The 27,422-nt window shown below is 38.9% G+C and overlaps 1 protein-coding gene across 1 annotated transcript; it reads left to right on the plus strand.

Annotated features, from left to right (window-relative positions):
* The first annotated feature begins 3,661 nt into the window (after positions 1–3,661).
* wdfy2 (WD repeat and FYVE domain containing 2) lies at positions 3,662–27,122 on the plus strand. The gene is made up of 12 exons (XM_067604457.1): positions 3,662–4,016; positions 5,520–5,587; positions 8,256–8,329; positions 10,716–10,770; positions 12,725–12,875; positions 14,587–14,699; positions 15,884–16,010; positions 18,755–18,860; positions 20,336–20,437; positions 22,289–22,419; positions 22,541–22,649; positions 24,095–27,122. Exons 1-12 carry the CDS (start codon positions 3,874–3,876, stop codon positions 24,122–24,124), a joined length of 1,209 nt encoding a protein of 402 aa, XP_067460558.1. The 5' UTR covers positions 3,662–3,873; the 3' UTR covers positions 24,125–27,122.
* Positions 27,123–27,422: the final 300 nt, after the last annotated feature.

Below are 27,422 nucleotides of genomic sequence, written 5' to 3' on the forward strand. Positions count from 1 at the left end.
CTGTCCACCGTTTTTAACCTCAGCTCCGCGCCTGACCCCGCCCCCCAAGCGGGTTTTCATCGTCACGTGCGGAAATTTCTGCCTTCTCATTGGCTGTCTGAAGCCGCTCATTAACATATCCACATAAGGGTCGACGCTAAATCTTCTCATGCGCATGCTTGCTTGCCTCACAGGCAGGAATGCAAGAAGAAATATTCTGCACATGCATGATGTGTTAAAGAGCAGCACATATGTGACGACGCACTTTTTCTATTACTATTATTGCAGTTGTTTTAGCAGATGTTATTCGGATTTGGGCCTGTGTCTGCACTGGGAGCTGATTACATAATCAACGTTTACTTCATCCTATGCACGGGCGTGGGCTACTGAGAAACACAACCCTTCAAGACTATAAAGAGAAAGCTGAAGACAAAGATAGACAATATCAAACAAAAACAGTGAAATATCAGCCTATTAGTGCACCAGAAACTAGCGGCGGACACATGGCACTTGGTTTTTATGTGGTGACCAAATAAAAACAGCCTTTTTCTGCGAAACGACCTGCAGGAAAACAGGTTTAGCTGAACAGTCGCTGCCAGGGATTGACATGAACGCGCACGCACGCACACACCCTGCAGCTCTGAGATGGCTGTACTTTGTCTTTCTTTCCTATGTGTGCATTAATTAAGTTTGGCAATTAAAAGAAATCAGTACAGGTTTAATAAGTGAGTATTATAAAAGCAGTGACTTCTCATAACCTTGCTGTCTGTCTGGAGTGTACTTTGACTATTATACAAAGATTATCTGTCATGTGAGAATGTCTCGATTCATTTACATTATTTCAACAGATCTCCAACAGGCTACATATCATCCTGGCTGATTTGGTATACTTTTTGTGCCACACGACACTCAACCAGACGTGCACGATTGTGCAATACTATTTACATAATATAGCTTCTTGGAAAATATCATCACTTCCGCAGAAATAAGAGGAAACCATCCCGTGGCCGCCGATAGCGAAGAGGAGGAAGGTTTGTTGCCTCTTGTTTGACAGAGATCTCTGGAGCAACACACACACACACACACACACACACACACACACACACACACACACACACACACACACAACTAAGTCATTGTTGGCGTATTTACATAGACTTACATTCATTTCCTGGAGACTTGCACTAACCCTAACCATAACCACTACTTGCCTATTTGCCTAACCCTTACCCTGACCTTAACCACTGACCCAAAAAATCAGTGTTTTACCAATGGGGGACATGGCTTTTGCACAAGCCTTCCCCAATCAACTGGTCTTAAGTCAAGCTTGTGTCCCTGAAAGTGGCTTAAGTCATACCACACACACACGTACACACACACGCACGCATGCACACACACACACACACACACACACACACACACACACATACACACACACACACACACACACACACACACACACACACACACACAATTCAGCTTCCTGTATGTCAGTGACACGTTTTTCAGAATAAAATTGCTTTGGTGGATGGTGATCTTGGAGGGCATTGCAATTTTGTGCCACTTACTTCTACTCCACTACATTTCAAAGAGAAATATTTACTCCACTATTATTGACAGCTATGGTCAGTTTACATACAAAACATATGATCATCTTACAAAATATGATGCACATAGATTTAATTACCTGACAGCATATGCAGTATTAAAAATAACTCCACCTCGACTAGCTACAACATTAAAATGTTGCTACACCTGAATGCATCAATACAAATAATAATCCAGTGATATGATATTAATTTTAAAATAACACTCTGAGAAGGGACATCTTCCAATTACTTTATTTGACACTGTGAATATATTTTTCTGATAGTACTTTTGCACTTCATCAGTAGAAATGTAAATTTGAATGCAGGACCTTTACTTATTATTGTATTTTTTTTTTTTTTACATTGTAGCATGACTTTCACTTCATATATAGGAGCTGTATTTTCTTCCACAGCTGGAGAGAGTACACAAGTTACCTTGATCAGAATAAATATTTACAACACTACATCCTCAATAGAAGTTATTTGTTCGCTATCATTTTGATTTCTTTATCTTTTCATTTTCCTCTTTTAAAAGCAGCACAAATATAGATTTTTTTTTCAAATTTCACTTGTTTATGTCAGATAAATTTAACATTTTTATAGCTATTCCACTCTCTTGATATGTTTATTACAGTATTGTGATGTGATTGTTGCTCTAAAATTTAAAATCTAAAAATTCCTCAAATTCATAGTTTTTAGACCTTTATACTGAAGTCTAGACAAAATATTACCGGAAATGAATATCCTCATGTATGTTTCACCACTTCCTGTAAACAGCATGTCACATTGTTTTGATAATAACACATATTACTGGGTTATCTTCATGGCTGATATGGATTAGCAGTTGTTTCACGATAATATCGCTTGAATCAAAAACCAAAACAAGTGATTGTCAGTAGGGCTTTTATTATGAAGGTCTTGATCGTATGGTTGATGTGTTGTTGTGCAGCAGCTTGACTGTCAGTTTTATCATCAGTCAAATGTGTGAAGCTAGCGGAAAAAACCTAAAAAAAAATACTTTTTTTACCCTTCAACATAAACGCAATTAAACTTAGAGGCTGCGTATTGTATTCATCACATTAAATACAGTAAACTGGGGACTGTATTTTGCTGCTAATCTGCAATTTATTAATAGTTTGTCGAGCTTTAGATCTGACACCAACACTTAAGACATTTTCAAGTTTGGGAAGCTGCCATTCTGTTTTACTAAAAACTCTTGTTTTAATAAATTAATAAATGTTGGTACATTTTATGGGATTCTCACTTCTAAATGTTCAGTCAGCAGTTATAAATGTTTGTTAATAAGAGTCACGTTTATCAGTCAGTCATGTTTATCACTGTCTAATAAGTCATTAAGTCTGCAGATTAAAGTTTTAGTAGTCCTGAATAAATAAGGATCTAAATACGGGATCTGCAAATATGAACGTTAATAAAGGTGTTACAATAAGTCCATCAAGTTTTATATATGTTAATTAGTTGTTAATGAATGGATTTTGGTCCATACACTAGTAGTAGCTGTTTTGCAGTGAACAGTACATTTGAGGGTTTTTCTGATTAATCAAAGAGCTGGCTAAAAAGACAAAGCAGGTGTCCTGCTAGAGGGAGATTTCCCACAACCTAGCAACCCCAAAGTTGTTCTTAATAATTGGTTATAACTGATATTGACAGGAGCTTATACCTGCAGGAACTAAAAGTCAAGATGTTGGCTTCTGCTGCATCAATCTTGACCATTTTAAAATCTGGCTCCCCAACTTTATGCCTTTGCAATGACAATCATGGAGTAAATTAAGCCATTAACTGCAGCTCACCCTTCATAAGTTGTTCCTCATGAGAAAGTGGTACCATTATGATTATTTAAACAGCTGTTTGGGATTTCTTTTGTGCCAAAGATAATATAAGATTCTATTTGTATCACACTTTTGAAATTTCTTGTTATAATCTACTCAGTTTTATATGAAACTACGCCGAGAGTTGCACTGGACTGAAAATAAAGATCTGTTTTAAAATGTTTGAGTTTGAGAAATAACGCGTTTATTCTGAAAGTACATGAGCGGATGGGCAGGATGTTTTATTTTGTTGGGAGGAAATGCTTACTGTGGTCGAGTGTGTATCTTTGGTATCAGGTGTGTGTGTGTGTGTATGTGTGTGAGTGGTCAGCTGACTGGCAGCCAGCGTCTCTGACAGCCGTCACAACACCGTGTGTGTGTGCTGCCTGACAGCCGGCCAGCTGCTCTCCTGTCGGGCCAGGCTGGGTTATGTGTCCCGAAGTCAGAACCGGACACGGAGGTTTGTGCACCACCAACACATGGCGGCCGAAATTCAGCCTCAGCTTCAGCCGCAGGCTCGGAAGCCATGTCTGCTGAGCAAGATTGAGGCTTTCCAAGATGTTGTTAGCACGGCGGTCATCATTCCCAAGGAGGACGGCGTTATCAGCGTGTCTGAAGACAGGTAAGCTAGCCTCAAATTAACCATCAAATCCTGCTTTATAGCCGTCACCTGCTATGCTTTTGCCTCCAGTAATAATGTCCTTTGTCTGGTTTAATAACTACAAAGCCATTTTTATGTAGAAATAGTCCAACGGTGTACCAGGATAAAAGAAAACATCCCCTTTTAACATTTCTATAAAGTGTCAGCTGACAGTCATTTGAGCACCGTGCATGCTAGTTAACGACAGTGTGCTCATTGAAAACAACGTCCAGCTCACCACTGGCCAGATAACGTCAGTAAAAAACGTAGTTCATTAGACTGAACTACCGGTTATGGTCATTTAAATAGGGGCTAACTTTAGCTAGCTACCTGCCAAAAATGGACTCATTCAAAAATAAGTAAAAATAGACATTCGTTAAAAAAAAAAAAAGAAAAAAAGGTGCAGTTGGGATTCCACATATGTTTTGAATAAGCATTTAGAGTGCCTTTATATAATTTCTCTCTCCAGTTGGAATAAGAATTCTGTAATTTGTCCCTCACTCTCCCAGTGTTTAACCTGCCTGTGTGTGTGTCTGTGTGTGTCTGTGTGTGTGTGTTTGTTGCTATGAGTGTCTATTGAGTGTGTACATCTGTTAGTGTTGGTGGTTGGAGGGTGGCTGTGAGCTTCTGCATACTGTACAAAGGTTGCATGAGCTGTAATGCTGTGTACCACCTCAGTTACTGTGTCCATTACATCTTTGTTTTCTTTAACTCCTTTATATTTTATGTTGCGTAACCAAGCTGTACGACCTCCATCGTGGCACATCATGTATGTTCGAAATATTATTTTGTACTGTTGCAGAGATAAGAAAGTGGTTATTGTTTTATTCCGACTTACAGCACTGTAAGTTTTAGCCTATTATAGATAGACATGTTCACATCCAACTTTTTTTCTCCCCATGCCAAATCTGACACCTCGGCTCAGGGAATCTGCTGATACTGAGTATTAATCCCATACTAGTGCTAACTTTTCCCCAAATTAAAAATCTCTACACCTCGCTGATTGAATGTTATTGGAATCAATCATGTTATTGCTGAAGCATTAAAAAAATAAAGAAAGTAACTCATAGTGAAAACAATGAATTTTATAATGGCATTGATTGAGAAACAATGTAATGTGGATGGTAATCTAAGGTTAGTACAGGTGCTCATACCGACTGACTGACGCGTCTCTTATTCTAAAGGTGAGAATTAACGCCCCCTCGTCTTGATGTAATTCAGTTCCTACATGCTGTTGTTATGGGGGGACAGTGGTGGTAAATGCCTGCTACAGTAACAGTAGGGTAGAGATTCTGATATGAACCTAGACTGCATGAAGTTGGGTGTGTTTACATGACTTCCTGTGTTGATTAAACTGCTGCCTGCTAATTACCTAAAACCCAGAGAGACTGGAGAATGTACACATCAATCATTCAGGGTTACAAGTGTAGAGCCATGAGGGCTGTTGGTAATGCAGAGGCTAAAATATGATGTTTCACTCTCCAGGACGATTCGGGTATGGCTGAAGAGAGACAGTGGCCAGTATTGGCCCAGTGTCTACCACACAATGTCATGTAAGTATTCTTGCTTTCTTTTTGTGCATGTGTTTATTTGTCTGTATCCTGTTTGGAACTGTTTGATTTATTGCCTTTTTTTTTTGCAAGAGCCCACATACAGTTCATCTGTCTGTCTTTGAAAAAGCTGATTGATTGGCTCGTTCAGTGTAATCAAATATATCATGAATATGTAGGAGTGTGTATCTTCAGTCAGCCAATTGTCTGGATAGCACTTACTGTACTTCTTGAAACAGGCATGTTGTTCATTCCTGTTTTTGTTCATTCTTCCTCTGTGTTTGCTTTCATTCTGTGTGAGTGTTTCACCTCATCAGAATGGACATAATGAATCACACAGACTCATGTCTTAGCTCCTGTACAATTGTTTCACTCCTCTCTCTTCATATCTGTGACACCATGTGTCCTTGTTTCCCTCCAGTTGTGCAACTGGAGGAAATGCCATACTACCATCAGCAAGATATGTAGCTTACAATAACAGTACTGGATGCTGCATATATGTTAAACTTGTTAGTTTACTGATACAAAAGCTGAAATGAGTGTCTGAAATATTACAATGTAATTACTGCTTTCATAACTCATAAATACAGGAAGTAATTAAAATGTTTTCTTTTTTCTTTTCAGAGAGAAAATCTTGACTCAATGATTTAAAATGTGATAAAATACAAGTCGAAGGAACTGATTCATGAATGATGTTTTGCTCTAGTTAATCTCCACTGAGTATAACTTTTCACACATTAAGCCATCTGTGCATTTCAGAGTTGCTTCACCATGAGTTTGTTATGTGGAAACTTTCAGATGAGATTGAAATGCAGAGATGTTGGTCCCACATTTCTAATTTTTTTTGTTTCTTAAACCTCAGCCAGCACATTCAGGAAATTGCAACAGCACACTGTCATCCAAAACGGTTCAACGGTCGACATAAACGTCTAAATCATCTGCAGTAAATTAGTTTTAGGGTTATCTTCACCACTGTAAATCAACCAAAGATGGTTTGAACTGACAGGAAGTTCTCTCGAGATGTGTACTGTCTCACGCTGAATGGATTCAACCTTCCAAAAATAACAATATTATTATTGTTTCTTTGGTGTAAGAGGACAAATGGAAAGTTATTAATGATGTTTAATCAGTTAGTAACTAATAAAACACTGCTGCTGTATTTGTTTCTGCATGATGAACTCACAGCTGTTGTCTTATTGTGGGCCCCCTGCCTCATTATAGACAAATATAGATTCTGATATTTTCGACTTAAAGCTGTTGATATTTGCGTATTTGCAGCTATTTAAAGGAAAATTACCATGCAGCATAGTGTAAACAAGAATACATTATTAGTGAATTTCCTTTTTAATTAAATACTGTTCTGAAACAATGAAAACGCCAAATAAAATCGCCCCGAGGCCGTCAAAAAACAAAACACGTTCTGCTTGAGAGACCTGAATAAACACTGACTGAGGACTAAAACTGTTTAAGTTGGTTTGTGTCCTGAGAAGTTGTCCCACAGGTTGTGAATAGAATAACAAAAATCAAACATTCATATGACTATAGTGAAGCTGAGAATGTTGAAGTGTTGAGACTGTTTCAGAGAGGTGTTAGCCTAATTCAACTCTGTGGTAGTTTTGAAGGCTGGGAACACACTGAAAATGTGTCCTTCCAGTACAACACCACCACCATTTAGTTAAAATAGGTGGAGGACATGATTTAACATGACATGATTTAGTATATCAATATTATATCCATATCATATGAGACTAGATATTGTCTTTTTTTGGATATCGTTATATAGTGATATGGCATGTGTTGTCTTTTCCTTGCACCAGACTGTTGTAGCTCTTCTATTATTTGCCTTTAACCAGTTAGTCATTATATCCACATTACTGATGATTATTTATCAAAAATCTCATTGTGTAAATATTTTGTGAGAGCATTAATGGTCATCCTTACACAATTGTTTTGCAATATCGATATTGGTATTTGGTCAAAAATATTGTGATATTTGATTTTGTCCATATTGTCTTGTCTTGATAACATTAGTCAGGAGACACATATCAAGCTGAAGTGATGACCGAATCAGTATTCAGTTTTTTAAAGTATTTTTTTGGGTATTGTGCAACAATGCACAAAAAAATCTTAACTCAAGCTTCACTTTCTAGCTTTTTCTAGGGCTTTCAGTCGCATCTCATGGTCTTTTTCAGTTGATGGATTTTGCTCGGTTTTGTCATACTTAGGTCATTGTGATCACATGACATTGTTATCACATGACCTAAGTATGAAACTTCGCTCAGCTGAGCAAACTCCATCCACTGAGGAGGACTGTGAAATGCAGTTGTAAGCTCCGAAAAGGCTAGTAAGCTTAACCTGAGTTAAGAAATGACAAGGTCAAGAAATAACGTTCATTATAAGTATCAAGTATCATTATATATAATTAGTTTTTTGTAGCTTCACTCCCAAATTCATATATCACTATTGGCTTTCAAAAACTTGTGAAAATAATACTAATTCCCAGACATTTATTGCAGCAGAACATAAATATAGCCACAAAAAAGCAAAATGACAAAGAATGTATCATAACAATAAAAATTTACACAGCAGATTAGTTTTAAAAGTTAAATTGACACAACTTGCAGACACATACAAGCAGAGTGTTCACTTTTGTCTGTCCTTGTTTCTCCAGCATCGTGCTCCTGTATGTCCTTTAACCCAGAGACCAGGAGGCTGTCCGTTGGGATGGACACTGGAAGTATCTGTGTAAGTCCAACCATCAAACTACTTCCCCTTCCCAACAAAACCCTCTATTCTTTCTTTCCTCTCCTCACTCAACTGAGGAATGTCCATGTTTTTATAGTTTTTCACTGGTAATGACCTGAAGGATACAGGTCATTCCTGTATTTTTGTCAGTATGTTGGCAGGAGGATCTCTATTTATTATCTGCTCTTTGGCATGTAAAATGGAATGCAGGTCTAATTGTTTGTGTTTTGGTGAAACTCCAAAGAGGCTTTCGTCAGGTCACTGTGATAAGGGAAAACCTCTGAACTCTGAAATATTGTTTTTTCTCTTTATGCTGTGTACAAATGGTCAGGAACTTAATTAATTTTTAACTGATCTGACCGTCAGAAGTTCTTTGAACTAAGTAAAGTGTTAAATACTGAAAGTTAGCACCAAATGCTTGTTCAGATTGTTAGTCTTGGTCACTTTGTTGACTACTTTATTTTTGGTTTGATACTTCCTGATTTAAATCCTAATTTTGTTTCCTAATTTCTCACTATATATTATTGAGGCAAATCATTTGTATAGCTGTTTGGCTTATTTTAATGGAAAAAATATTTTTTGTAAACAAACAAACAAACAAAACAAACAAAAAAAAACATTTTGTACTTGAAAATGATGAAAAGACCATTGTATCAAAACCAAAGTCAGAGCTTTGTTTTTATGGAGGTTATTTTGCAGGCATTTGCAGGCACAAGAAATTAAAAGACCTAAATTACAATCCATCAGTCCATCACTTTAGTGCAAGTTGTCTACACAACTGCTGGCCAGGGTACCATGACATTTACTATGGGTACTCATGGACTACTGGAGATGATTCCCTAAAGCTTTTGATGACCCCCCAACCTTGCAGCAATATCACAACATAATTTCCTCATGACCAACACTTTGTCCATAACAAGGTATCTCAATGCTATTTGCCAGATTGCCATGACATTTGGTGTATTCAAGTATTCAAGTTCCACAGAGGATGACACGGTTGCACCTGGCAACAAAATGTGGTCTGTATCTGCATACGTTATCTGGATAGGCAAAAAAATTGTGGTCGCAATGTGATCTGATGGGCCAGATCACATTGTAGGTGGTCTCAAATTGTCATCGGATATCAGGCAGGTGTGAATGCAAATACGGTACACTCATTAAAAAAATTGTACCAGCAAGTTGAAAGGTCACCTAACTCCCCCTGGTCCTGCTAGCTAAAGCAAGTCCTGCAAAAGCTTCAAATAGTCTGGGTAGCTACAAGTTTTCCCTGACAAAAAGTGGTTTAGAAATGAATGATGGCCATTTGTGGCAGTGCCTCTCTTGACCTGAGAAGCACCATGTTTGTTGGCATGCAAAGACCCATGGATCAGATGTCATTATTCAGATAATGTATCCAGTAACAGATCACATGCTAACACCAGTTGTAAATGCAGCAGATGACCTTTTCCTAACCCTACCTGCACAATTTCCATTTGTACGCAAGATATATCAAAACTTAATAGGCAGCTTTTGTGGAATTTACTGAGTACATTCATGCTCCCCAATGGATGAAACCTTTAGAATTTTGGACACTATGCATTCCTCTTATCCCTCCCTCGTGCCAAAATGTCAAATTTGCACTCAAGAAAATTTAACATTAAATTTACTGAGAATGTTCTTGCTCCCCAGAGGTGAACCATCACTGTATTTATCTAATGACCCTGTGACCTTTCCTTTAGGACACCAAGATTACTGGCATTGTTCTAGAAATCAATATTTTGTCCATTCCTTGCACGGAACATATGGTTTAATGAACATTGCAGCCTCTAGTGGCCACTAGTGTGACTTAAAACTGCTGGTCTTACTCTGACATGTCACAGTACAGCAGTTCAGGCCAGTCTATTCTCAGATACAGCAGTGTAATACAGTCCAGCTATTGTTTTATTGTTTGAGAATTTCACAGTGGGAGTCATTTGTTTTGGAACAAGTCAGCCCAATACAAAGTAAGACAGAACATAACACATTTTCTAGGATTTTCAGCTCAAAACAACCTTAATACTCAAAGTTCCTTCAAGTTTTTTTATGATGGGCGGAGGCCGCAGAGGAAATCACAGCGTCAGATCAAAAGCTGTTCTTCTTTTTACTGCTTTACACACAGTCAATTTCAGTCACATTTTTAGAAAGTGAAGGTGAATAAGTATTTATCTCCCTGCAGGAGGAAGACCTATGCTTCAAAAGTAATCCCATTTTTAAGGCACCTTAAAGTCTTATAGATCAAATGTTTTAAAGTTTGATCCATTATTATGTACACACCAAAATTTAAATGCAGTAATGTGATTTATTTTGCCATTCATAGATTTACTTTGAAACCCTAATCAAACATTTTTGTCCATTTCCTGTCTTTCAGGAGTTCATCCTGTCAGAAGATTACAATAAGATGACCCCAGCACGAACCTACCAGGGTGAGACAGGAAGTGTGTATGTATGTGTGTGGGTGGGTGTGTGTCATCAGTCAATATCACATGTCAGGAAGTTGGTTTGTTTTGAAACTTATCTTTGTGGCACATAGCTCTAACATAGTCCTAACTCACATAATCCCAACAAAATGTTAAAGTAGTGTGAAAGTAATGAAATTGTCTTGAATTTGGACTTATGAGGTTTAAATGCAGCATAAACATTTTTTCTGAGTTTTTAATTGTCTTAGATTACTCCTTAGATTGATATAAAAACCAAAGCCAACTTATGCTCAACTAAGCACTAAACCTGATATACTTAACTTTATACTGTTAAAGATAATACTTTTTTAAAGATATACTTTTCTGTCATCCATGGACGAAACCTTAACGAATAGTGCTATCTACTGTATCTATCTATGACCTGTACTGTACGTGTTATTTTACTTGTTTCTGTGTCATTAATGTAGCAGTTATGGACTTGAAAGTACCAGTAGAATATTGTATGTAAGGTCTTAAAGCCCCTATGTGTAGGATTTTAAAATGTCTGAGAAAGATGAATTCTTGTGGTGGTATAAGTCACAATGACAGACAAAGATTGTATAATTTTTTCACAAACAAAATATTCAACACATAATGGACTTTAAATTGACCCATCTCAACAAATAATAACCTCTTTTTGGGCCTCTGTTAAAAACAAACAAACATGAAACCTAGAATTGCCTTGCCTGAATCATTTATCCAAAAATCACTTGTACAAGTAATGAATCCAACTCTAGTACCTGCACACAGCCCTTCAATGACATCAATATTTGCACTATTTTGCATGTTTTCCAACCTCACGTTACACCTTTATGTGTAACGTGAGGTGTAACTGACTTGTTACTTCACTCTTCCTTTAGGGTCATCACTTAAAAGATGCAGTTTGTAGAATTTAGTGGCGTCCAGCAGAACGGACTTGGCTAAATGGAATAAAATATTCATGTTTTAATTAGTGTACAATCACCTGAAAATAAGACTCATTGTGTTTTCGTTACCTTAGAATGAGCCCTTTACATCTGCATAGAGAGCGGGTCCTCTTTCACGGAGCCCACCATGTTGCAAGGCCATGTTTCTACAGTAGCCCAGAAGGGACAAACCAAACACTGGCTCTAGAGGGCCTTTTGCATTTTTTGCGAGTTTCACGTCCACCGTAGGTTCTCCTACACACCTGGAAGGGGAGGGGGAGGGGAGAGGGTATTCAGTTGGTTGCAATCTGCAACCTCACCACTAGATGCCACTACATCCTACACACTGGTCCTTTAAAAAGATAATTTATAAAAGCTGAAACTCGGCTCACTCTCTGCAATTTGCATTTTATTTATTCCCACATGCTGTATTTTTACCCTGGCAGACAGTTCATTGTTAATAAAGTCTGCTCAGCGCTGTGTATTTCAAGCTTTGCAAACTCTGCAGCTTTAGGAGTTTGCTCTCTGATAGTATTCATAATTCATTTCTTTCTGTTGAGTATATCTCACTCACAAATAACTGGACCAGAGCACCACTGATTGATCTCTGCTACAGTTCCAACTACACTAGATGTTTTTTATAGTATTAATGCACACGCAACCCTTGGAAAATTGATTCGTGAATGAATTCAGAGTGATATTTCTAGATGACTTTTTATGATATGTCTTTCTCTGATCTTAAGAGAAGATCTGTACCACATGTCCTTGTGTCATGTGTGGCTGTGTGTAACTGACAAATTATGTCTGCACCAGTGTCAGGCAACTTTCTCTTCTTTCCTTAAAGAAAGGCACCCTATCTTCTGCTTACAAAAAGGGTGTTAATTGCATATTCTCTTGCAATTTTAGCATATAGTATGAATGATATTGATAGCACAATGCAAATTGATTGCATCTTGTGTGTTGTACTTGTGTGTGCGTGCGTGCATGTGTGCGTATGTGTGTGTGTGTGCCTGCAGCCCACCAGGGCAGAGTGACAGTGGTGCTGTTTGTATTGGAGATGGAGTGGCTTCTGAGCACCGGCCAGGACAAGAACTTCACCTGGCACTGCTCAGAGAGTGGCCAGCAGCTGGGGACTCATCACACAGCAGCCTGGGTTTCTGGACTACAGTATCCTTTAAATGCCCCTCACCCCCACCCCCAGTCCCCTCCTGGTCTTCATTTGCTCCTCTGCCCGCGACTTTGCTCCATGAACTCGACAGCTACGCTCCCTGCTAAATGGAGTGGAGTGGATGTAATAAAGTGGGAAGTGATGAGCCATCTTCGGTGCTTCGGACTCTTGGCCTTTTATTGTTGACAACACAGTCTATTTTAAGACCCCAGCAACATAAGACAGAGCAATTGAGATTAGCTTCCAGTTAGTTTGTACTAATGGGAAAGGCTAACAATAGGCATCAGTCATGCTGTTGTCAAGGAAACGGTCTGAGTAGGTTTCTGCAATGGCCAGATGAAAGGCTGTGAGTGCTCAGCAGCAACAAGGATCCATACCAATGAGCCTGCCATGAGGTCATCAGACTGCTGGTATCCTGCTAGCCTCTACATACTACATACTTGCTATGTGTGGTTAGCATGGCTAGAAAATCAGTAGAAGAAACACTGGGCCATGACAGTGGCAGTGTTTTTGTTTGGACTGACTTAAAACAGGATAATAAGGGCTGTTTTATGAAAGTGTTTTCAGACATCTAGTTTATGGTTGTTTCAACACTTCAGTGACTGTATGTCACCAGCTGCTGTTTAAACAACAATCAAATATAATCTAAAAATGTTTTTTTTAACTAGATCTCATTTTAACTTAGACCGTTGACTCTACGCCACACTTTACCAGTAGAAAAAACATCAGAACTAAGGTTAAATGAATATAATTCATGTGGAAACAACAAACAAAAGTGCTGTTTGTACTAGTAAGCTTACCAAGATTTATGTTTAGACAGCAAAATGACTTTTAAAAAATAAGATTTTGACAGGTGATGCTCATCCAGCAAACAAGACATTCAAAACTGAAATAAAAAAATATGATGAAATCCATCTTGTCCTTGGGTTCACTGTTAGTGTAGTAGAGAGCCACTTAAGATTTTTGTTTGTCAGAAACATCTTGCGGCTTGGGCAAAGTTCAACTTACTTGCACAACAGTAATTCACATAAAAGTGAAAGGAAACGTAGTTCATGAGCTTTCTAATATTATTGCAATGAAATAACATTCAACATGTTGTTAATGGAGTTATGTTATTGTTAATAGTTACAAAAATGTAATTAGTTTACAGTGGGATTGGATAGGGGAGGGGAGCCACTGAGCCAGACTCAGAGGCTTTTTTCCTTGAAAAAAGCCTCTGAAATGTGTGCTTCTGTGGAATGGCAAAGATTTATTTAAATAATTGAATTTAATTTCAGGTTTCCAGAGAGGTTAGGGAAATTGAAAACAACAATTCCAGTAACTAGATTTGTATTGTGTTTTCTTTAAGACAGAAGGATTTCAAGAGGATGGGATAATTAGGTTATTCCTTGTGCGGTCGTCATTTTTCTCTTCTACAATGCCAACAGTGTTGTAATGATTTTGGTCTATGGTGACTTAACCAGGTCAGAGGACGATACTGACTGAAAGGCCTTTGAAATAGCTGAGAGTCGTCCACTGACACGCTGTACTTCCTCTGCCTTAACTCAAATCTTACATTTCACTCTTAACACAGCTATAAACACTGCTGGCTATGGATTTTCTTGAACAGCGTGCTGTTATAAAGTAGGTCCATTAACAGATGAGTCGATGCATCACTGGTTTCTTAGCAGGACACAATTTCTTGTTTTTTTGACCTTAATCTTATCCCAGGTTCGATGTGGAGACCAGACATGCATTTGTAGGGGACCAGTCTGGTCAGGTGACTATCCTGAAGCTGGAACAGGACAGCTGCAGCCTTGTCACCACCTTCAAGGGACACACTGGTACTCTACACACACTACACACAGTGAAGAAGCTGTGAATTCTTGCAGCCTCAGTCTGTACCCCATGAGCTACAACACTGTTGACAAAAACTGTCATTGACTTTCGTTAATAAATAATCGGTTACCTAAATTGCCTTGTAGCTACGCTTCGAAGCCCTGATATTTTTTGCTTCCTGCTCTGCTTTCAAGCACTCACTCTTACAAATATTAGTTTTTGTTGAATAAACAAGTATCTTTTCCTCTTTTCCTTGTGTGCCGCATGGGCAGCTTGTTCATTCTTCTGCTGTCAAAGAGAGGAGCTGTTGCTGAATGCAAATGACAGAAACTGCCATTTTATAATAGTTTTGGTTATACTCTATATCTAAAAATGGTCTTTTCAAAACCATTTTACACGTGGCCTTAAAACAATAGAAAATAAAAACTACAAATGAAACGGTTACAGCTTTTGCAGAAAGATGTCAGCTGGGAACAGCTTTTGTCAGGAGGGGAAAGGGATAAAGGAAGAGAAAATTACATCTTTATGCTTAAATTATTTCTTTTATACTTGGAGTAATCTCCCATAAACCATCAAGGTTCAGACAGTAGCTGCATCAAATTCACATAATAGTTGATGCTCGATTTCCTCTTTCAAATTGTGTTGTCCTCAGGCAGATTTTGGATTTATTGAGCCAGTTACCAGTAAATTCAAAAGCTGTAGGTCCCTGGTGGTTTTAATATTCAAGAAAATCTTTTGTGGCTGTCACTGTGGAATCTGCTTCAACATAGGCAGTGAAAAATGTCTTCTACAGTGATAAATAGGAATTAAAGTCTAAAGATGACATAGTTTAAAGATGAGTTCATAGCCTGTAACAAAAATGTGTCTTTTTTCTGACATTGAGTTACTAATTTATAGTCATATTTTAGTCATATTTCCATGGAGTCTTGTATTGTACTGTGTATAAGTCCAGCAAATGAGCCATGATAACATGATCAGCGGATCATAAATAATTCTGAGAGGATTCAGAGCTGAGATGATATATCATGCGCTGGTTCTTAATACGAGGCCCTCATGTGTAAAGCCTTTTTACAATATGAGAATAAACTGCAAATCTGTCTGTTATTTGACCTTTTTGTGAGTGTGTTTGTGATCTGGTGCTGGTGTTTCACTGTGTGTGGGTGTGTGTGTGTGTTGTACTTTGCCCCAGGTAATGTGACTGCACTGTGTTGGGACCCGGTCCAGAGGGTGCTGTTCTCCGGCAGCTCAGACCATTCCATCATCATGTGGGACATCGGAGGGCGCAAAGGCACTGCCATCGAACTGCAAGGACACAAGTAAGAATCACAAGCATCCGCTACTATACCACAACTGGTTGGTTAAGATGGTGGGGCCATGCGCAGCAGTGGCTGCACTGGCACCTGAAAGAGATGAGCAATCAATCACAAATTGCAAGTGCACAGATGATGTCTGTGTCACCGGTAACAACCAAAAACAAACCAGAAACCTAGGATGACCACAGAGGTGTGTGCGATGTGGAGAGCACGAAATGCTGCCTTCAAATCCAGTGACATGGTGGCCCTCAGATTAGCAAGAGTCAACCTGAACTGAGCCATCAGGGTAGCAAAGCGCACTCATGGTCAGAAAGTCCAGTGTCATGGAGTGTTCATGACTCTAGGGACACCAGGTGCATGTGGCAGGGAATCCAAACTATAACAGAGTTACAAGACTGCTCCTCCACCTTGTGATGACAACACCTTCCTAAATGAGCTCAATAATCGTTCAATGGTTCGAGGCACTCAACGACACACTCGTGAGGAAAGTCACACCTCATCATGATGACCAGGTACTCGGTCTTGACCCAGCTGATGTCCGATGGACCATGATGAAAGTCAGCTCAAGGAAGGCTGCTGGTCCTGACAGTATACCGGGCCGTGTGCTCAGAGAATGTGCTGACCAACTGGCACATGTCCTCAAAGACTTTTTTTAATACCTCACTGAACCAGGCTGGCATCCCATCATGCTTCAAGACTGCCACCATCATACCAGCGCCAAAAAAATCTACAATTACATGTCTCAATGACTACCGCCCAGTAACACTTACTCCCATCATGATGAAGGGCTTTGAGAGGCTGGTCGAGGACCACATAATATCCAGACTTCCCCCCACTCTTGACCCATTCCAGTTTGCATACCGCCCTAAACACTCGACTGAAGATGCCTTATCCTCTGCACTCCACCTGAGCCTGGCACATTTGGAGGGAAAGAACATCCATGTGTGAATGCTGTTCATTGACTTCAGCTTTTAATACAATCATCCCCCTTCACTTGGTAAGCAAACTGGGTACACTGAGCCTGAACATCCTCTGTAACTGGTTATTGGACTTCCTCACAGACAGACCCCAGTCAGTGCGGGTTGGAAACAACACTTCCATCACTGAGCACCAGCTCCCCTCAGGGCTGTGTCCTGAGTCCACTGCTGTTTACCCTGATGACCTACAACTGTTTGCCAAGTTTAGCACGAACCACATCATAAAGTACACAGATGACACAACAGTAGTTGGCCTTATGGTATTATGTTTTCGGGTTGTCTGTCTGTCTGTCCGTCCATCCGTCCTTGTGAACGTGATATCTCAGGAAAACCTTGAGGGAATTTTTTCAAATTTGGCACAAATGTCCACTCAGACTAAAGGATTAACTGATTAGATTTTGGTGGTCAAAGGTCAAGGTAACTGTGATCTCACAAAACACATGTTTGACCATAATTCAAGAATTCATACACTAATTAGGACAAAGTTTGACACAAATGTCTAATAGGATAAAGTGATGAAATAGTGAAATTTTATATTGAAAAGGTCAAAGGTCAACTTCACTGTGACATCATAATGTTCTGTGAAAACAATTTTCTTGCCATTATTCAGTGCCATAACACAGGAATAGAAGGAGAGATTGTGACCATATTTCACATTTGGTTAGATAGTGTGATGATTGTATAGATCCTCTGTGCTGCCGGATTGAAGATGTGTGTGAAGCATCATCATATCAGAAGATCCATCATATCTGAAGCACTGTCCAATCTCATGGCTACAACTTTGTGTTCTATCAGAATCAGCTTTATTGGCCAAGCTTGTGAACACATACAAGGAATTTGACTCTGTTTTTTGTTTCTCTCATTGAACTTACATACTAATAGACATACAGCAGAACAAGAATAACAAATCTGAGGCAAGGGGAAAGACAATGAATAACAAGCTAGACAACAACAAAAGGAATAGTTTTCCCAATACACTTGACTAGGGAGGTTTGCTTACCGCTGTAGCTGAGAAAACATGCTGAATTATTCACTGGAATAATACATGACAATGTAGTGATAACTTCCATTTCACCACAAAATACACTTAATACCTTTTATTAAATTCCTTCAAAGTCTTCACAACATATAATATATGAATCTGGATAGACATGGATGTAAACTGCAAGTTTACCAGTTGGCAGAGGCATATAACCACAAGGCGGTATTTTTAGTTTACTCTGGCTTGGGTGCGTTCAGATTCTAGGTTTATAGGCTGCAGAAAATCTGCATTCTATCTAATAAATGATGATATCGCTGAGAACATTTAATAAACAAATTGGGCTGATTAGACAAGTGGATGAGACTCAGACTCACAATGGTCAATATTTAAACCATGGAGATAAACAATCCTTTAACTGCTAAATAAGTTCCAAAATTCATGAACTGGGAATTGAGAACATTCTTCTTCATTGATATTTCTTTTACAACTAAACACTGATAGTTGTTATCTTATTCAGACATGAAACCAACATTTGAAATTTCCATCACAGGACCCATTTCTCCATTTGTCTAATTTGAAAAAAAAAAAAAAAGAGATTCCGGTTTTATTTTATGCAACATAGCTGCTTTGTTGCAGAGAGCCAGGTTAAAAAGAGTTAAAGTTTTGAAGAGACAGCAAAAACTTGATCAGCATTACTCATATAAACCACTTATGTTCTTGTTAACAAATCAGGTCATTGACCTAGTGCTTCCTCTGTTGTCTAATGCCTGTGTGTGTGCTCCCTACAGTGACAAGATTCAGGGTTTGTGCTATGCTTCACACACTCGCCAGCTCATCTCCTGCAGCTCAGATGGAGGCATCGTCATCTGGAACATGGATGTAACACGGCAAGAGGTGAGAGAGACGGATGAGGCAGCAGTCTCACCCAACACACAAGCCCATGTTCGTGCTCAATCTGTGAACTCTGACACTTTATGGAGAAAATATGAAAAAATATGGACATTTCTAAAATGTGAGCTCTGTGTTTTTCTGTCAGTTTGCATACAATATGTGTCCGTACTGACATACAGTGTGTTTAGATAAACCAATGATGTTTGCTTTCCCTCCTACTTTGAGATCATTTCTCTTAAGAGATCATGACACGAGATTAGACACACACACACACACACACACAGTCTGGCTTTTATCAGAGAGACTTGCATTCTCTCCTCCCCCTCAGTGCTGCCAGTCTTCATACAGTAGTTGAGACTTCATTGCATCTTTATTTACCCAGTCACTTTCATTCTGCCTCAGCATCATTCAGTTGTGCCTCTGTCTCTGTTATTTGGTCCAAAATCTCATCTCAATTATATTTTCTGTTTCACTGGTTCTGTTGAAGCTGACATCCCTCAAGGCGAGCTTTAAAATAATATGAGTAGGTTACTGTTGCTCCCCAAGCAATCACTCATAGCTGTTATACCAAACACCGCACTGTGTAGCTGGTTACTCAGCGAAAAATTTGCTAACTGGCAAATTCATCAAAGCTGTGGGATTTAAAAGAGAAAAACTAGAAAGAGGGAACACTGATTCAGGAGTTTCTCATTTCATTCCTCATGGCAATCAGGGTTGAAAGGTTGGTTGACAATAGATGGGTTTCCCATTTACAAACAATCGCATTGGCACAATGTCATGATAGCTTATATATAGACATTCTCAGTATTTAGAGATAAAAAAAAACAGTTGGGAAGCAGTAAAATGACTTTTTAGAGGTTTGATTTGTATGCAGAGCTCATCCTCGCATTTCCAAAACTGCAGTGTAAACAGACAAAACTTCAAACTATCAATATAGGATATAATAACTATATTTATCAGCCACACAGGTCTCTGCACACCTGTTTGTGATTTCCACAGAGAAATTATAGGCATAACAATATGATGCATTTTCCATCCAAAGTCATCAGTCTGCTAACTCTATCAGCTGTCACCTAAGCCCACACTGAAACAGCAAAAGCATTGATCATAAAACCTGACAAACGCTTGAAATATTCCTTTAACAACCATAAACACAGCTGTGTTACCTTTAACAGGTAGGACAGCTCACAGTTCCTGTGCTCAGAAACTGATTTCTTCCTTTTTCTCTGTTGGGTTGTGTGTCACGTCACGAAAAAGACCACCTTCTCCTGTCTGTATTATGCGTTCAGAGTCTGCTATGGCACCAATTGATGCTCATTAAATGACGCAATGCTTTATAACGTCAAGAAATAATTACAACGTGCAACGTGAACCTCTTGATTGTTCTTATCATTTGGTCATTGGTGATACTGGGAGCATAATTTCAAACATGTATAGCAGAAACCATTCATATGATTTTAAATTGTGCATTTGCACAGACCCCTGAATGGCTGGACAGCGACTCCTGTCAGAAGTGTGAACAACCTTTCTTCTGGAACTTCAAGCAGATGTGGGACAGTAAGAAGATCGGCCTACGACAGGTATTGGACACACCCATTCCTAATGTTCTTTTATTCCTTTCATTTTGGTATGAAATTAAGTCTTTCATTAATTATAAAATCATCAGTCCCAACACCTGATATCATAGTTTAGATGTCAGGTACTCTGCTGAAGGAGAGTCAGTGATCTGCAGCTGCACTACACCCTGAATTCATACCAGACAACTTTCCAGAAAACATAGACGACTCTTCACTTTTGCTGCACTAATAACCAGCAGACTTCTTGTGACTGTCTTATTGTCTCATTTTCAGGAACAGCCTTCTGTTGTGTTTACTCATTTCAAGTGTGTGTGTGTGTGTGTGTGTGTGTGTGTGTGTGTGATCCACACTTCATGGATTCAGTAATAGCCCTTTTTCAACTGCAGAGCAATCTTCTGGGACATTCTGTAGCAAAGAACCAATCAGAACATACTGTAATGTACTGTAGTTGTTTCTGGAGATGAGGTGTTCATGTTTTCTGTTTCATTGCAACCACAAAGATCTTGATGCAAAAAAGCAACAGTACAACTGAGGAAGCAGCATTGTAAACAATAATGTAGAGCCTCCATTTAATACTATGAAAATGGAATAGATGTTGCTATCTTTTTATTGCTAAGTGAATTGGCTGTACTTCTATATGGAAACAAAAACATGTCATCACAAAACCATTCACAAGTGTTGAAATTAGTCTGCTGGTGGTAGCCATGTAGCAACATGCAGCAGAGGTGTGGTTTCAAGTCACACGACTTGGACTTGAGTCGGATTCGAGTCATGAATCTAATGATTTTATATTTGACTTGTCAAAATCAAAAAAGACTTTTTCAATTTAGCTTTTGATATGAAGCAGCAGCTGTAGTAAATGTTGTGTTAGCATCAGCAGTAGCTTCATTTGACTGTAGGAGAGCGAACAGCAAACAGTGAGGCTGACAGCAGTGAGATCAAATTAAAAACAGTAACAATGCTGCGTCATTTCCTGTGACCATCGTGCGTCGGTTTGTAACGTGAGTCCAGTACGGCAATGGTGGATCCTGCCACTAACAATGAAAACTGCTATATATACAGAGGTAATTACAGAATTGAAATACATTGAATGACTATTGTAGAAAAAATGCTGACCATAAACAGTATGAAATGGAATTTGACTTCATGAAAATCTTAAGGATTATAACTTTAACACCAATGACTTAGCTTGGACTTGGCCTTGAAATCAAATCTACAATGTGAAAATATGGTGTAAAAAATGCACAGTGAATCAACTCTTTATTTTCCTGACAAAAGATATACTATAAATGACTCTGAACCTATCGTGCTGTGCCAGAAGGAACAAGTTTCCACAAGAGTTTCCAAGAGTTCAGTACAGCAGACAGACATCAGATGATACCTCAAATTATCACGTAGAGATGAAAAGCCTGCTGGGGTTAACTAAAAACAGAAAGCAAAAAATATTCAGCTCTGAAATGACAAATCATTGTAAAGATGAACGTGATCAGTTTGCTTTTAAATATTATGCCTGAAAATCACCCATACTAACAGTTACCCTGCTTAAAAAACCTAAATAACATTAAACTTGGTGAAGGGGACATTACGACTTATTCAGGACACAAAACACAAAGTTTAGGACTTGGACTTGACTCAGGACTTGTTTGTCTTGACTTGGGACTTGACTCAGGACTTGTTTGTTTTGACTTGGGACTTGACTCAAGATTTCATAGCCAAGACTTGAAACTTAGTTATGACCTGCAAAACAATGTCCCACCTCTGGTAGTTAAGCTATTAGTTCTGTTACTTTGCTGTTCCTGGTTAGTAATGAGACTATACAAAGCTGACATGTTCAAGTCCTCTTGTGTTCCTCAGCACCACTGCAGGAAGTGTGGCCAGGCAGTGTGTGGCAAATGTTCATCCAAACGTTCCACCATCCCCCTCATGGGCTTCGAGTTTGAGGTGCGTGTGTGTGACAGCTGCCACGAGTCCATCACTGACGAGGAGTGAGTAACAATTAGCCTCTGTTGTTGTCATATACTGACCCTTTGTCCCCTCATAGCTAAATGACGAGCTTCCTCAGTGCTCTCACAGTAAAGTAACCGACGTTCCCTTTGTGTCTTCTAGCCGAGCGCCTACAGCCACCTTCCATGACAGCAAGCACAGCATTGTTTACATGCATTATGAGCCCACCACTGGAAGTCTGCTCACCTCTGGCACCGACAAGGTTATCAAGGTCTGGACGGGAACAAACAGTATCTGTTGTCTTCATGCGTTTCAGATAAGATATGCAAGCACATCCAGGCACATTTAGTAGAGTCACTCCTTAGCAGGGGGAGTTTTTAACTCTGCCATGGTTAGGGTTTTTTGTCCCACTCTTTTTGTCTCTTGCTTAGTATTAAAAAGGCAGGATTAAAATGCTAGTGGGCCCCTATTGACTAACCATTCCCCCCCTTGTGTGCATCATGTATGTATCCTGTTGTGTTTCAGTACAGCTCAGCTGGAGTACTATCTGCCTTGGTTGGCGGCTTGTCAGGCTGTTTGTGGTATTTTGTTTAAATGAATATATACATCAATGTAATGCCAGCTGAAAACTATAAAACTAGATTTTAACACATGCCCATGCAAGGACATAATGGATAAAAATGCAGGAGCCACTTAAGGTCCATTATTTCAGTTTATATTGTGCTTTAGTGTATTACCTAAGAAAACATTGACAAATAAAATATAGTTAATCAAATTACCTCAAGCTAATTGCATCACAGTGAACTGTAGTAGCCGGAGCCTTCAGGCCCCTGAGGTGTCTGGGGCCCTATAGGTTACACTAACCCATTGTTGCTAACTTCTGAGCTAACCCCCTTCCTCCCCCTTGGTCTTGGGAAGCTGCAGCATTTATTAACTGACACACTGTACTCTGTACTGTACATTTACTGTACATTTTTGGCCTGGCGGGGGTTCTCGTTGGCCTGGCCAACCATAGAAATGACCCCAACACTTATCTATGCAGCTAAAGCTTTTAGCCACTTGTTTTGGTTGCCCTACACATTGACTGTATAGTTGAGTCTCCCCACCCAGCACCAAACAGCACACAAACAAAGTTTATGACTAACAAGTGAAGAAAGTGGAACATCTAGCAGCTAAAGAGCCAGATATTTTTCTCAGGAGTTGGTGCAGAAAAGGAGAATATTGGACTCACATATGGACAGAAACATAACTCCAATGGGATTTTATTGTTGCTCTGTGTCTGGTTGTTGCCCAAGTAGGTAGTTGTTTGCTAGCATGTTAGTCATAGTAGCTTGTTCAAATGGGGACTCTGTCTCTTTGTTTGTTTTGTCAAACATTACTAAAGGCAGATTTTTTTATATCACTAAAATATTGGTTAATCATTTTGTAAAATAATGTATTCACTAATGTTTCTCTGCTAACCTGAAAGAATTTCATCATTTGGGTTTTAAATAAATGTTGCTTCAGACTTTCATTTTTGGAAAGTAAAATTGTTCAGTTTAAATATTATGTTGTTTGTATCAGAGCCCAAACAAACACAGTTATCTGTTAAATTCTGTTTGTAGTATTTCTGCAATCATCCTTTAGGGAGAGTCAGCAGAAATGTTTCTATCAGTAAGTTCATTAGGGTTGTCTCTCTTTGACAACAAACTGATCACGTCTTGTGTTTATCTGCAGCTGTGGGACATGACTCCTGTGGTGTCCTGAGGTCTGTGGTCCATTGGCAGTCGGCAGGAACCTCTGCTCACCAAACTGTGATGGTCTCACGGCGGCAGTTGCTCTTGGAAGAGAGAAAGAGAGAGAGAGAATGAAACTGAACTATATCAATGTCATCTGGATAATATTTAACAGTTGTTCATCAACAAGCTGTGGCTGCTGCACGTTCACAGTGAGGACACTGGAGGCCAAAGAAGCCTGGGAACAGGGCAGGCCATGGTTGACACAAGGTTACAGACAGTTGTGGGTGTTTGTTTGTGTGAAGGGTGCTGTTGGGTGGGGGACATGTCTGTATATATGTGGGGTGGAGGGGTGGGAGTTGAAGCATTTGACTTTGTAAGGTATTGACACACTTTATTTGCTTAAATTTCATGCATTCCCTGTTGATTACATACTGGAAACTCACATAACAGTAATTGAAATATTTCTGCACTGTGGTCAGTGGGTCCCGTAAAACCAAATGTTAGTATTTTTTTAGATGTGAATCACCTCATGGAACTCATTCACAATCTCAAACTCACTCATTCCTGTTTACCAAGCTGTAGATTTTCCACGAGAGGGAGTTTCTCAGTCACCGCCAACCTGCACCACCTATAGGAAAGGAAAGTAACAGCAACAGCAGTCTGTCTGTGAAAATAATCACCAGTTAAAAGCAAACTGACAAACAAGAGATAAAACCCAAGGTTTAAAGTTCACCTATTATATTCACAGCCCATCCTCACAGGAAAAACAACAGTATAGGTCTAAAATTCAGACCAGCAAAAACCACCTTTAGTTACGTTTACGCCATTTAGCAGCTGTAGTAATTATGACACGGGCAAGTGGCATGGTTCAGATGACGTCAATACAAGATGACTTGATTTTGCTTAACTACGAGGAGGCGGTTGGATGGATGGCTAGATAGTTAGATGGCAAAAAGTGGGCTTTGCTGCAGGAGACTACAGTTTGCTTCCTGTTCCAATTGAGGGTGTCATGTTTCCAACTGCGACATTTTTAAAAAAAATGGTCCTATTCTGGAGTGCATTACTACGGCTGGCAGATGGTGTAAACATAACTGAAGGTTGTTTTAGCCGGGTACTGTCATGTAATTATGAGGAAGTGTTGGTATTCAGCACCAAATGTCCTACATTGATATTTTTCTCCTGTTGCTTTGTTTGCTTCTGTTACAGCAACCTTTTTTTTTTATTTTATTTTACTCAATTCTTTTTTTAATCCATTTTTCATCAGGGCCCCCTCCTGGAGTTCATCTCATCTATCATTCATTTAAGTACAGTCTTGAAGGACAGATGAGGCACAGTGACACTCAAGAGTGTCTCAGAGCGGAAAATCTGCTCATGGTAGGCCATCTTACAATTCATGGGTTTAAAATGTAAAAAGCTATCACTATCCTTGCTAGTTCAAAAATGTGTTACTTTTGTTGCTGGCAGGTGGTACAGGTTGGACTGAGGGGAGGGGGAGACTAAAGGAAGGAAATATTTCTCATCTACTCCACTGGATATCACACAAATTTGGTCCATTGTAACAAACTCAAGTTTTGCCACTAAAGACAGTTCAGTTTCACAGTTCAGTTATTCAAATTTTAGGGATTATCCAATCATTTCCAAAGATACCAAATATACCATGTTGAATTTGGGGAAAATGTGTATAAATCAATGCATATGACACCTAGAATAATGAAATTTGATGTGTGTGCAGCATCGCACAGCTTCAATATCATGTTGGAACAAGCAGATACAGAATATATCAGTGATACTCTAGGGGGGAAAGTTTTCTTCAGTTAGAGAAAACTTCAAGTGGAAATTGGAAAGTGGAAATATGAAGTTGAACCATTGCAGCAGACATTGATGGTAATCCAGACTCTTGCCATGATATTGTAAGTACACAGTGTTAGATCAACATTTTGTAATCCTTAAATTAACCAATCACATTGCTTGCTGAACTTTGAAAAAGATCTTTTGTATGTTTTGTCCTGTCATCAGTGAAGCTCCTTTATGAGATTATTTATTATTCTAGGTGTGGACTAAATGTTTTTGACTTGCAAATGCACATATCAAGCTAATCAGTGGCAGCACAAACATGAATCAGGACTGTAAGGAAACTAATGAATGTGGTTTGATTTTGTTCTCACTGTTACTGTTTCATCAAGTCACAATACTGTATACTGACTTTCATGTCAATGCACTGGAATCAAGAAGCAGAAGTATGTCACAAATCGCTGCTGTGAAGAGAAAATAATGACGTTTTTGCAATTATCACATTTGTGCTTTAAAGATCAAAGGGTAACTAAATTGAATTCTTCTAGTCTTTAAAAGCCTGCTGAATATTTTCCAAAGATGTTTAACTTTTAGATTGAAGATATGTTGAAGACATCATCCAACAGGAAAGAGACAGTTTGTTTTTGCTTGTCTGCACTTTGACAGCTACTCATAAGGTACATTCCCTGCAGCTGTTTCCTCATGAATGTTACCCTGTGATTACCAAGACCTTAAAGGACCGTACCAGTGTATACTTCACATTTTTGCCAACCACTTTCAAATACAAGCTTTACAGTTGTTGATGTATTTTTTCAACTGTCAGAAACATGTTGGTTTCCATTCCGTTACATAAATGTTACATTACTTGACAAGGAGTAATGTAGACTTGAAATGGTCTTATACAACTTAATACAACTTAAATCTAAAACTCAACAGTGTAATCAGCAAAATAGGTTGCTGTGTTGTATGTGATTGAAACGCGCTAAAAACAAATCATTGGTATAGTCCTTTAAATGCAACAAGACTACACAGGAGATACTAAGTCACAAGATCCACAATATCTAAACCTTTTTTTTGCCATCAAAATGTTTGATAAATTCAATTCATCTGAGGCCAGTGGTCTATTTTTCTGTTGCAGGAAAAATAACAAAATGTTGTGTTCCAGTGTCTATTAATGTAACCATGTTTGTATAAATGATGTATTAAATGAGCAGGTATTCACCTACTCCAACAGATATGAGTCAAAATTGTTTTTGTGGAATCTCAGAGCTGCTGTTCGTGTGTAGTGGTAACAGAAATATTATCATGGTTGCTTTTCAGTAACAAAAGGACATCTTCTCCCCTTTTTCACATTTGTACATTTTCCTCAGTAATATTCTTAATTTAATCTCATAAGTCCATCAAGTTCTTCTTCTCTGCTTCTTCTTTTTGTAACAACTTCTGTCTAGCTCTTGCTGTTCCTATATTCAAAGATAGTGTTTCTACAGGTAAGAAAAAATATGCAATTTGACTATTATGCTCTTCAGCAGCCATTA

The sequence above is a fragment of the Thunnus thynnus genome, chromosome 11 (assembly GCF_963924715.1).
Source record: "Thunnus thynnus chromosome 11, fThuThy2.1, whole genome shotgun sequence".
Classification (NCBI taxonomy): domain Eukaryota; kingdom Metazoa; phylum Chordata; class Actinopteri; order Scombriformes; family Scombridae; genus Thunnus; species Thunnus thynnus.

Coding starts and splice junctions, on each gene's coding strand:
- wdfy2 (XM_067604457.1), top strand. CDS start 3,874: ATGGCGGCCGAAATTCAGCCTCAGCTTCAGCCGCAGGCTCGGAAGCCA. Junction 14,700..15,883: donor CACCTTCAAGGGACACACTG/GTACTCTACACA, acceptor ACTTTGCCCCAG/GTAATGTGACTGCACTGTGT. Junction 20,438..22,288: donor AGAAGATCGGCCTACGACAG/GTATTGGACACA, acceptor TGTGTTCCTCAG/CACCACTGCAGGAAGTGTGG.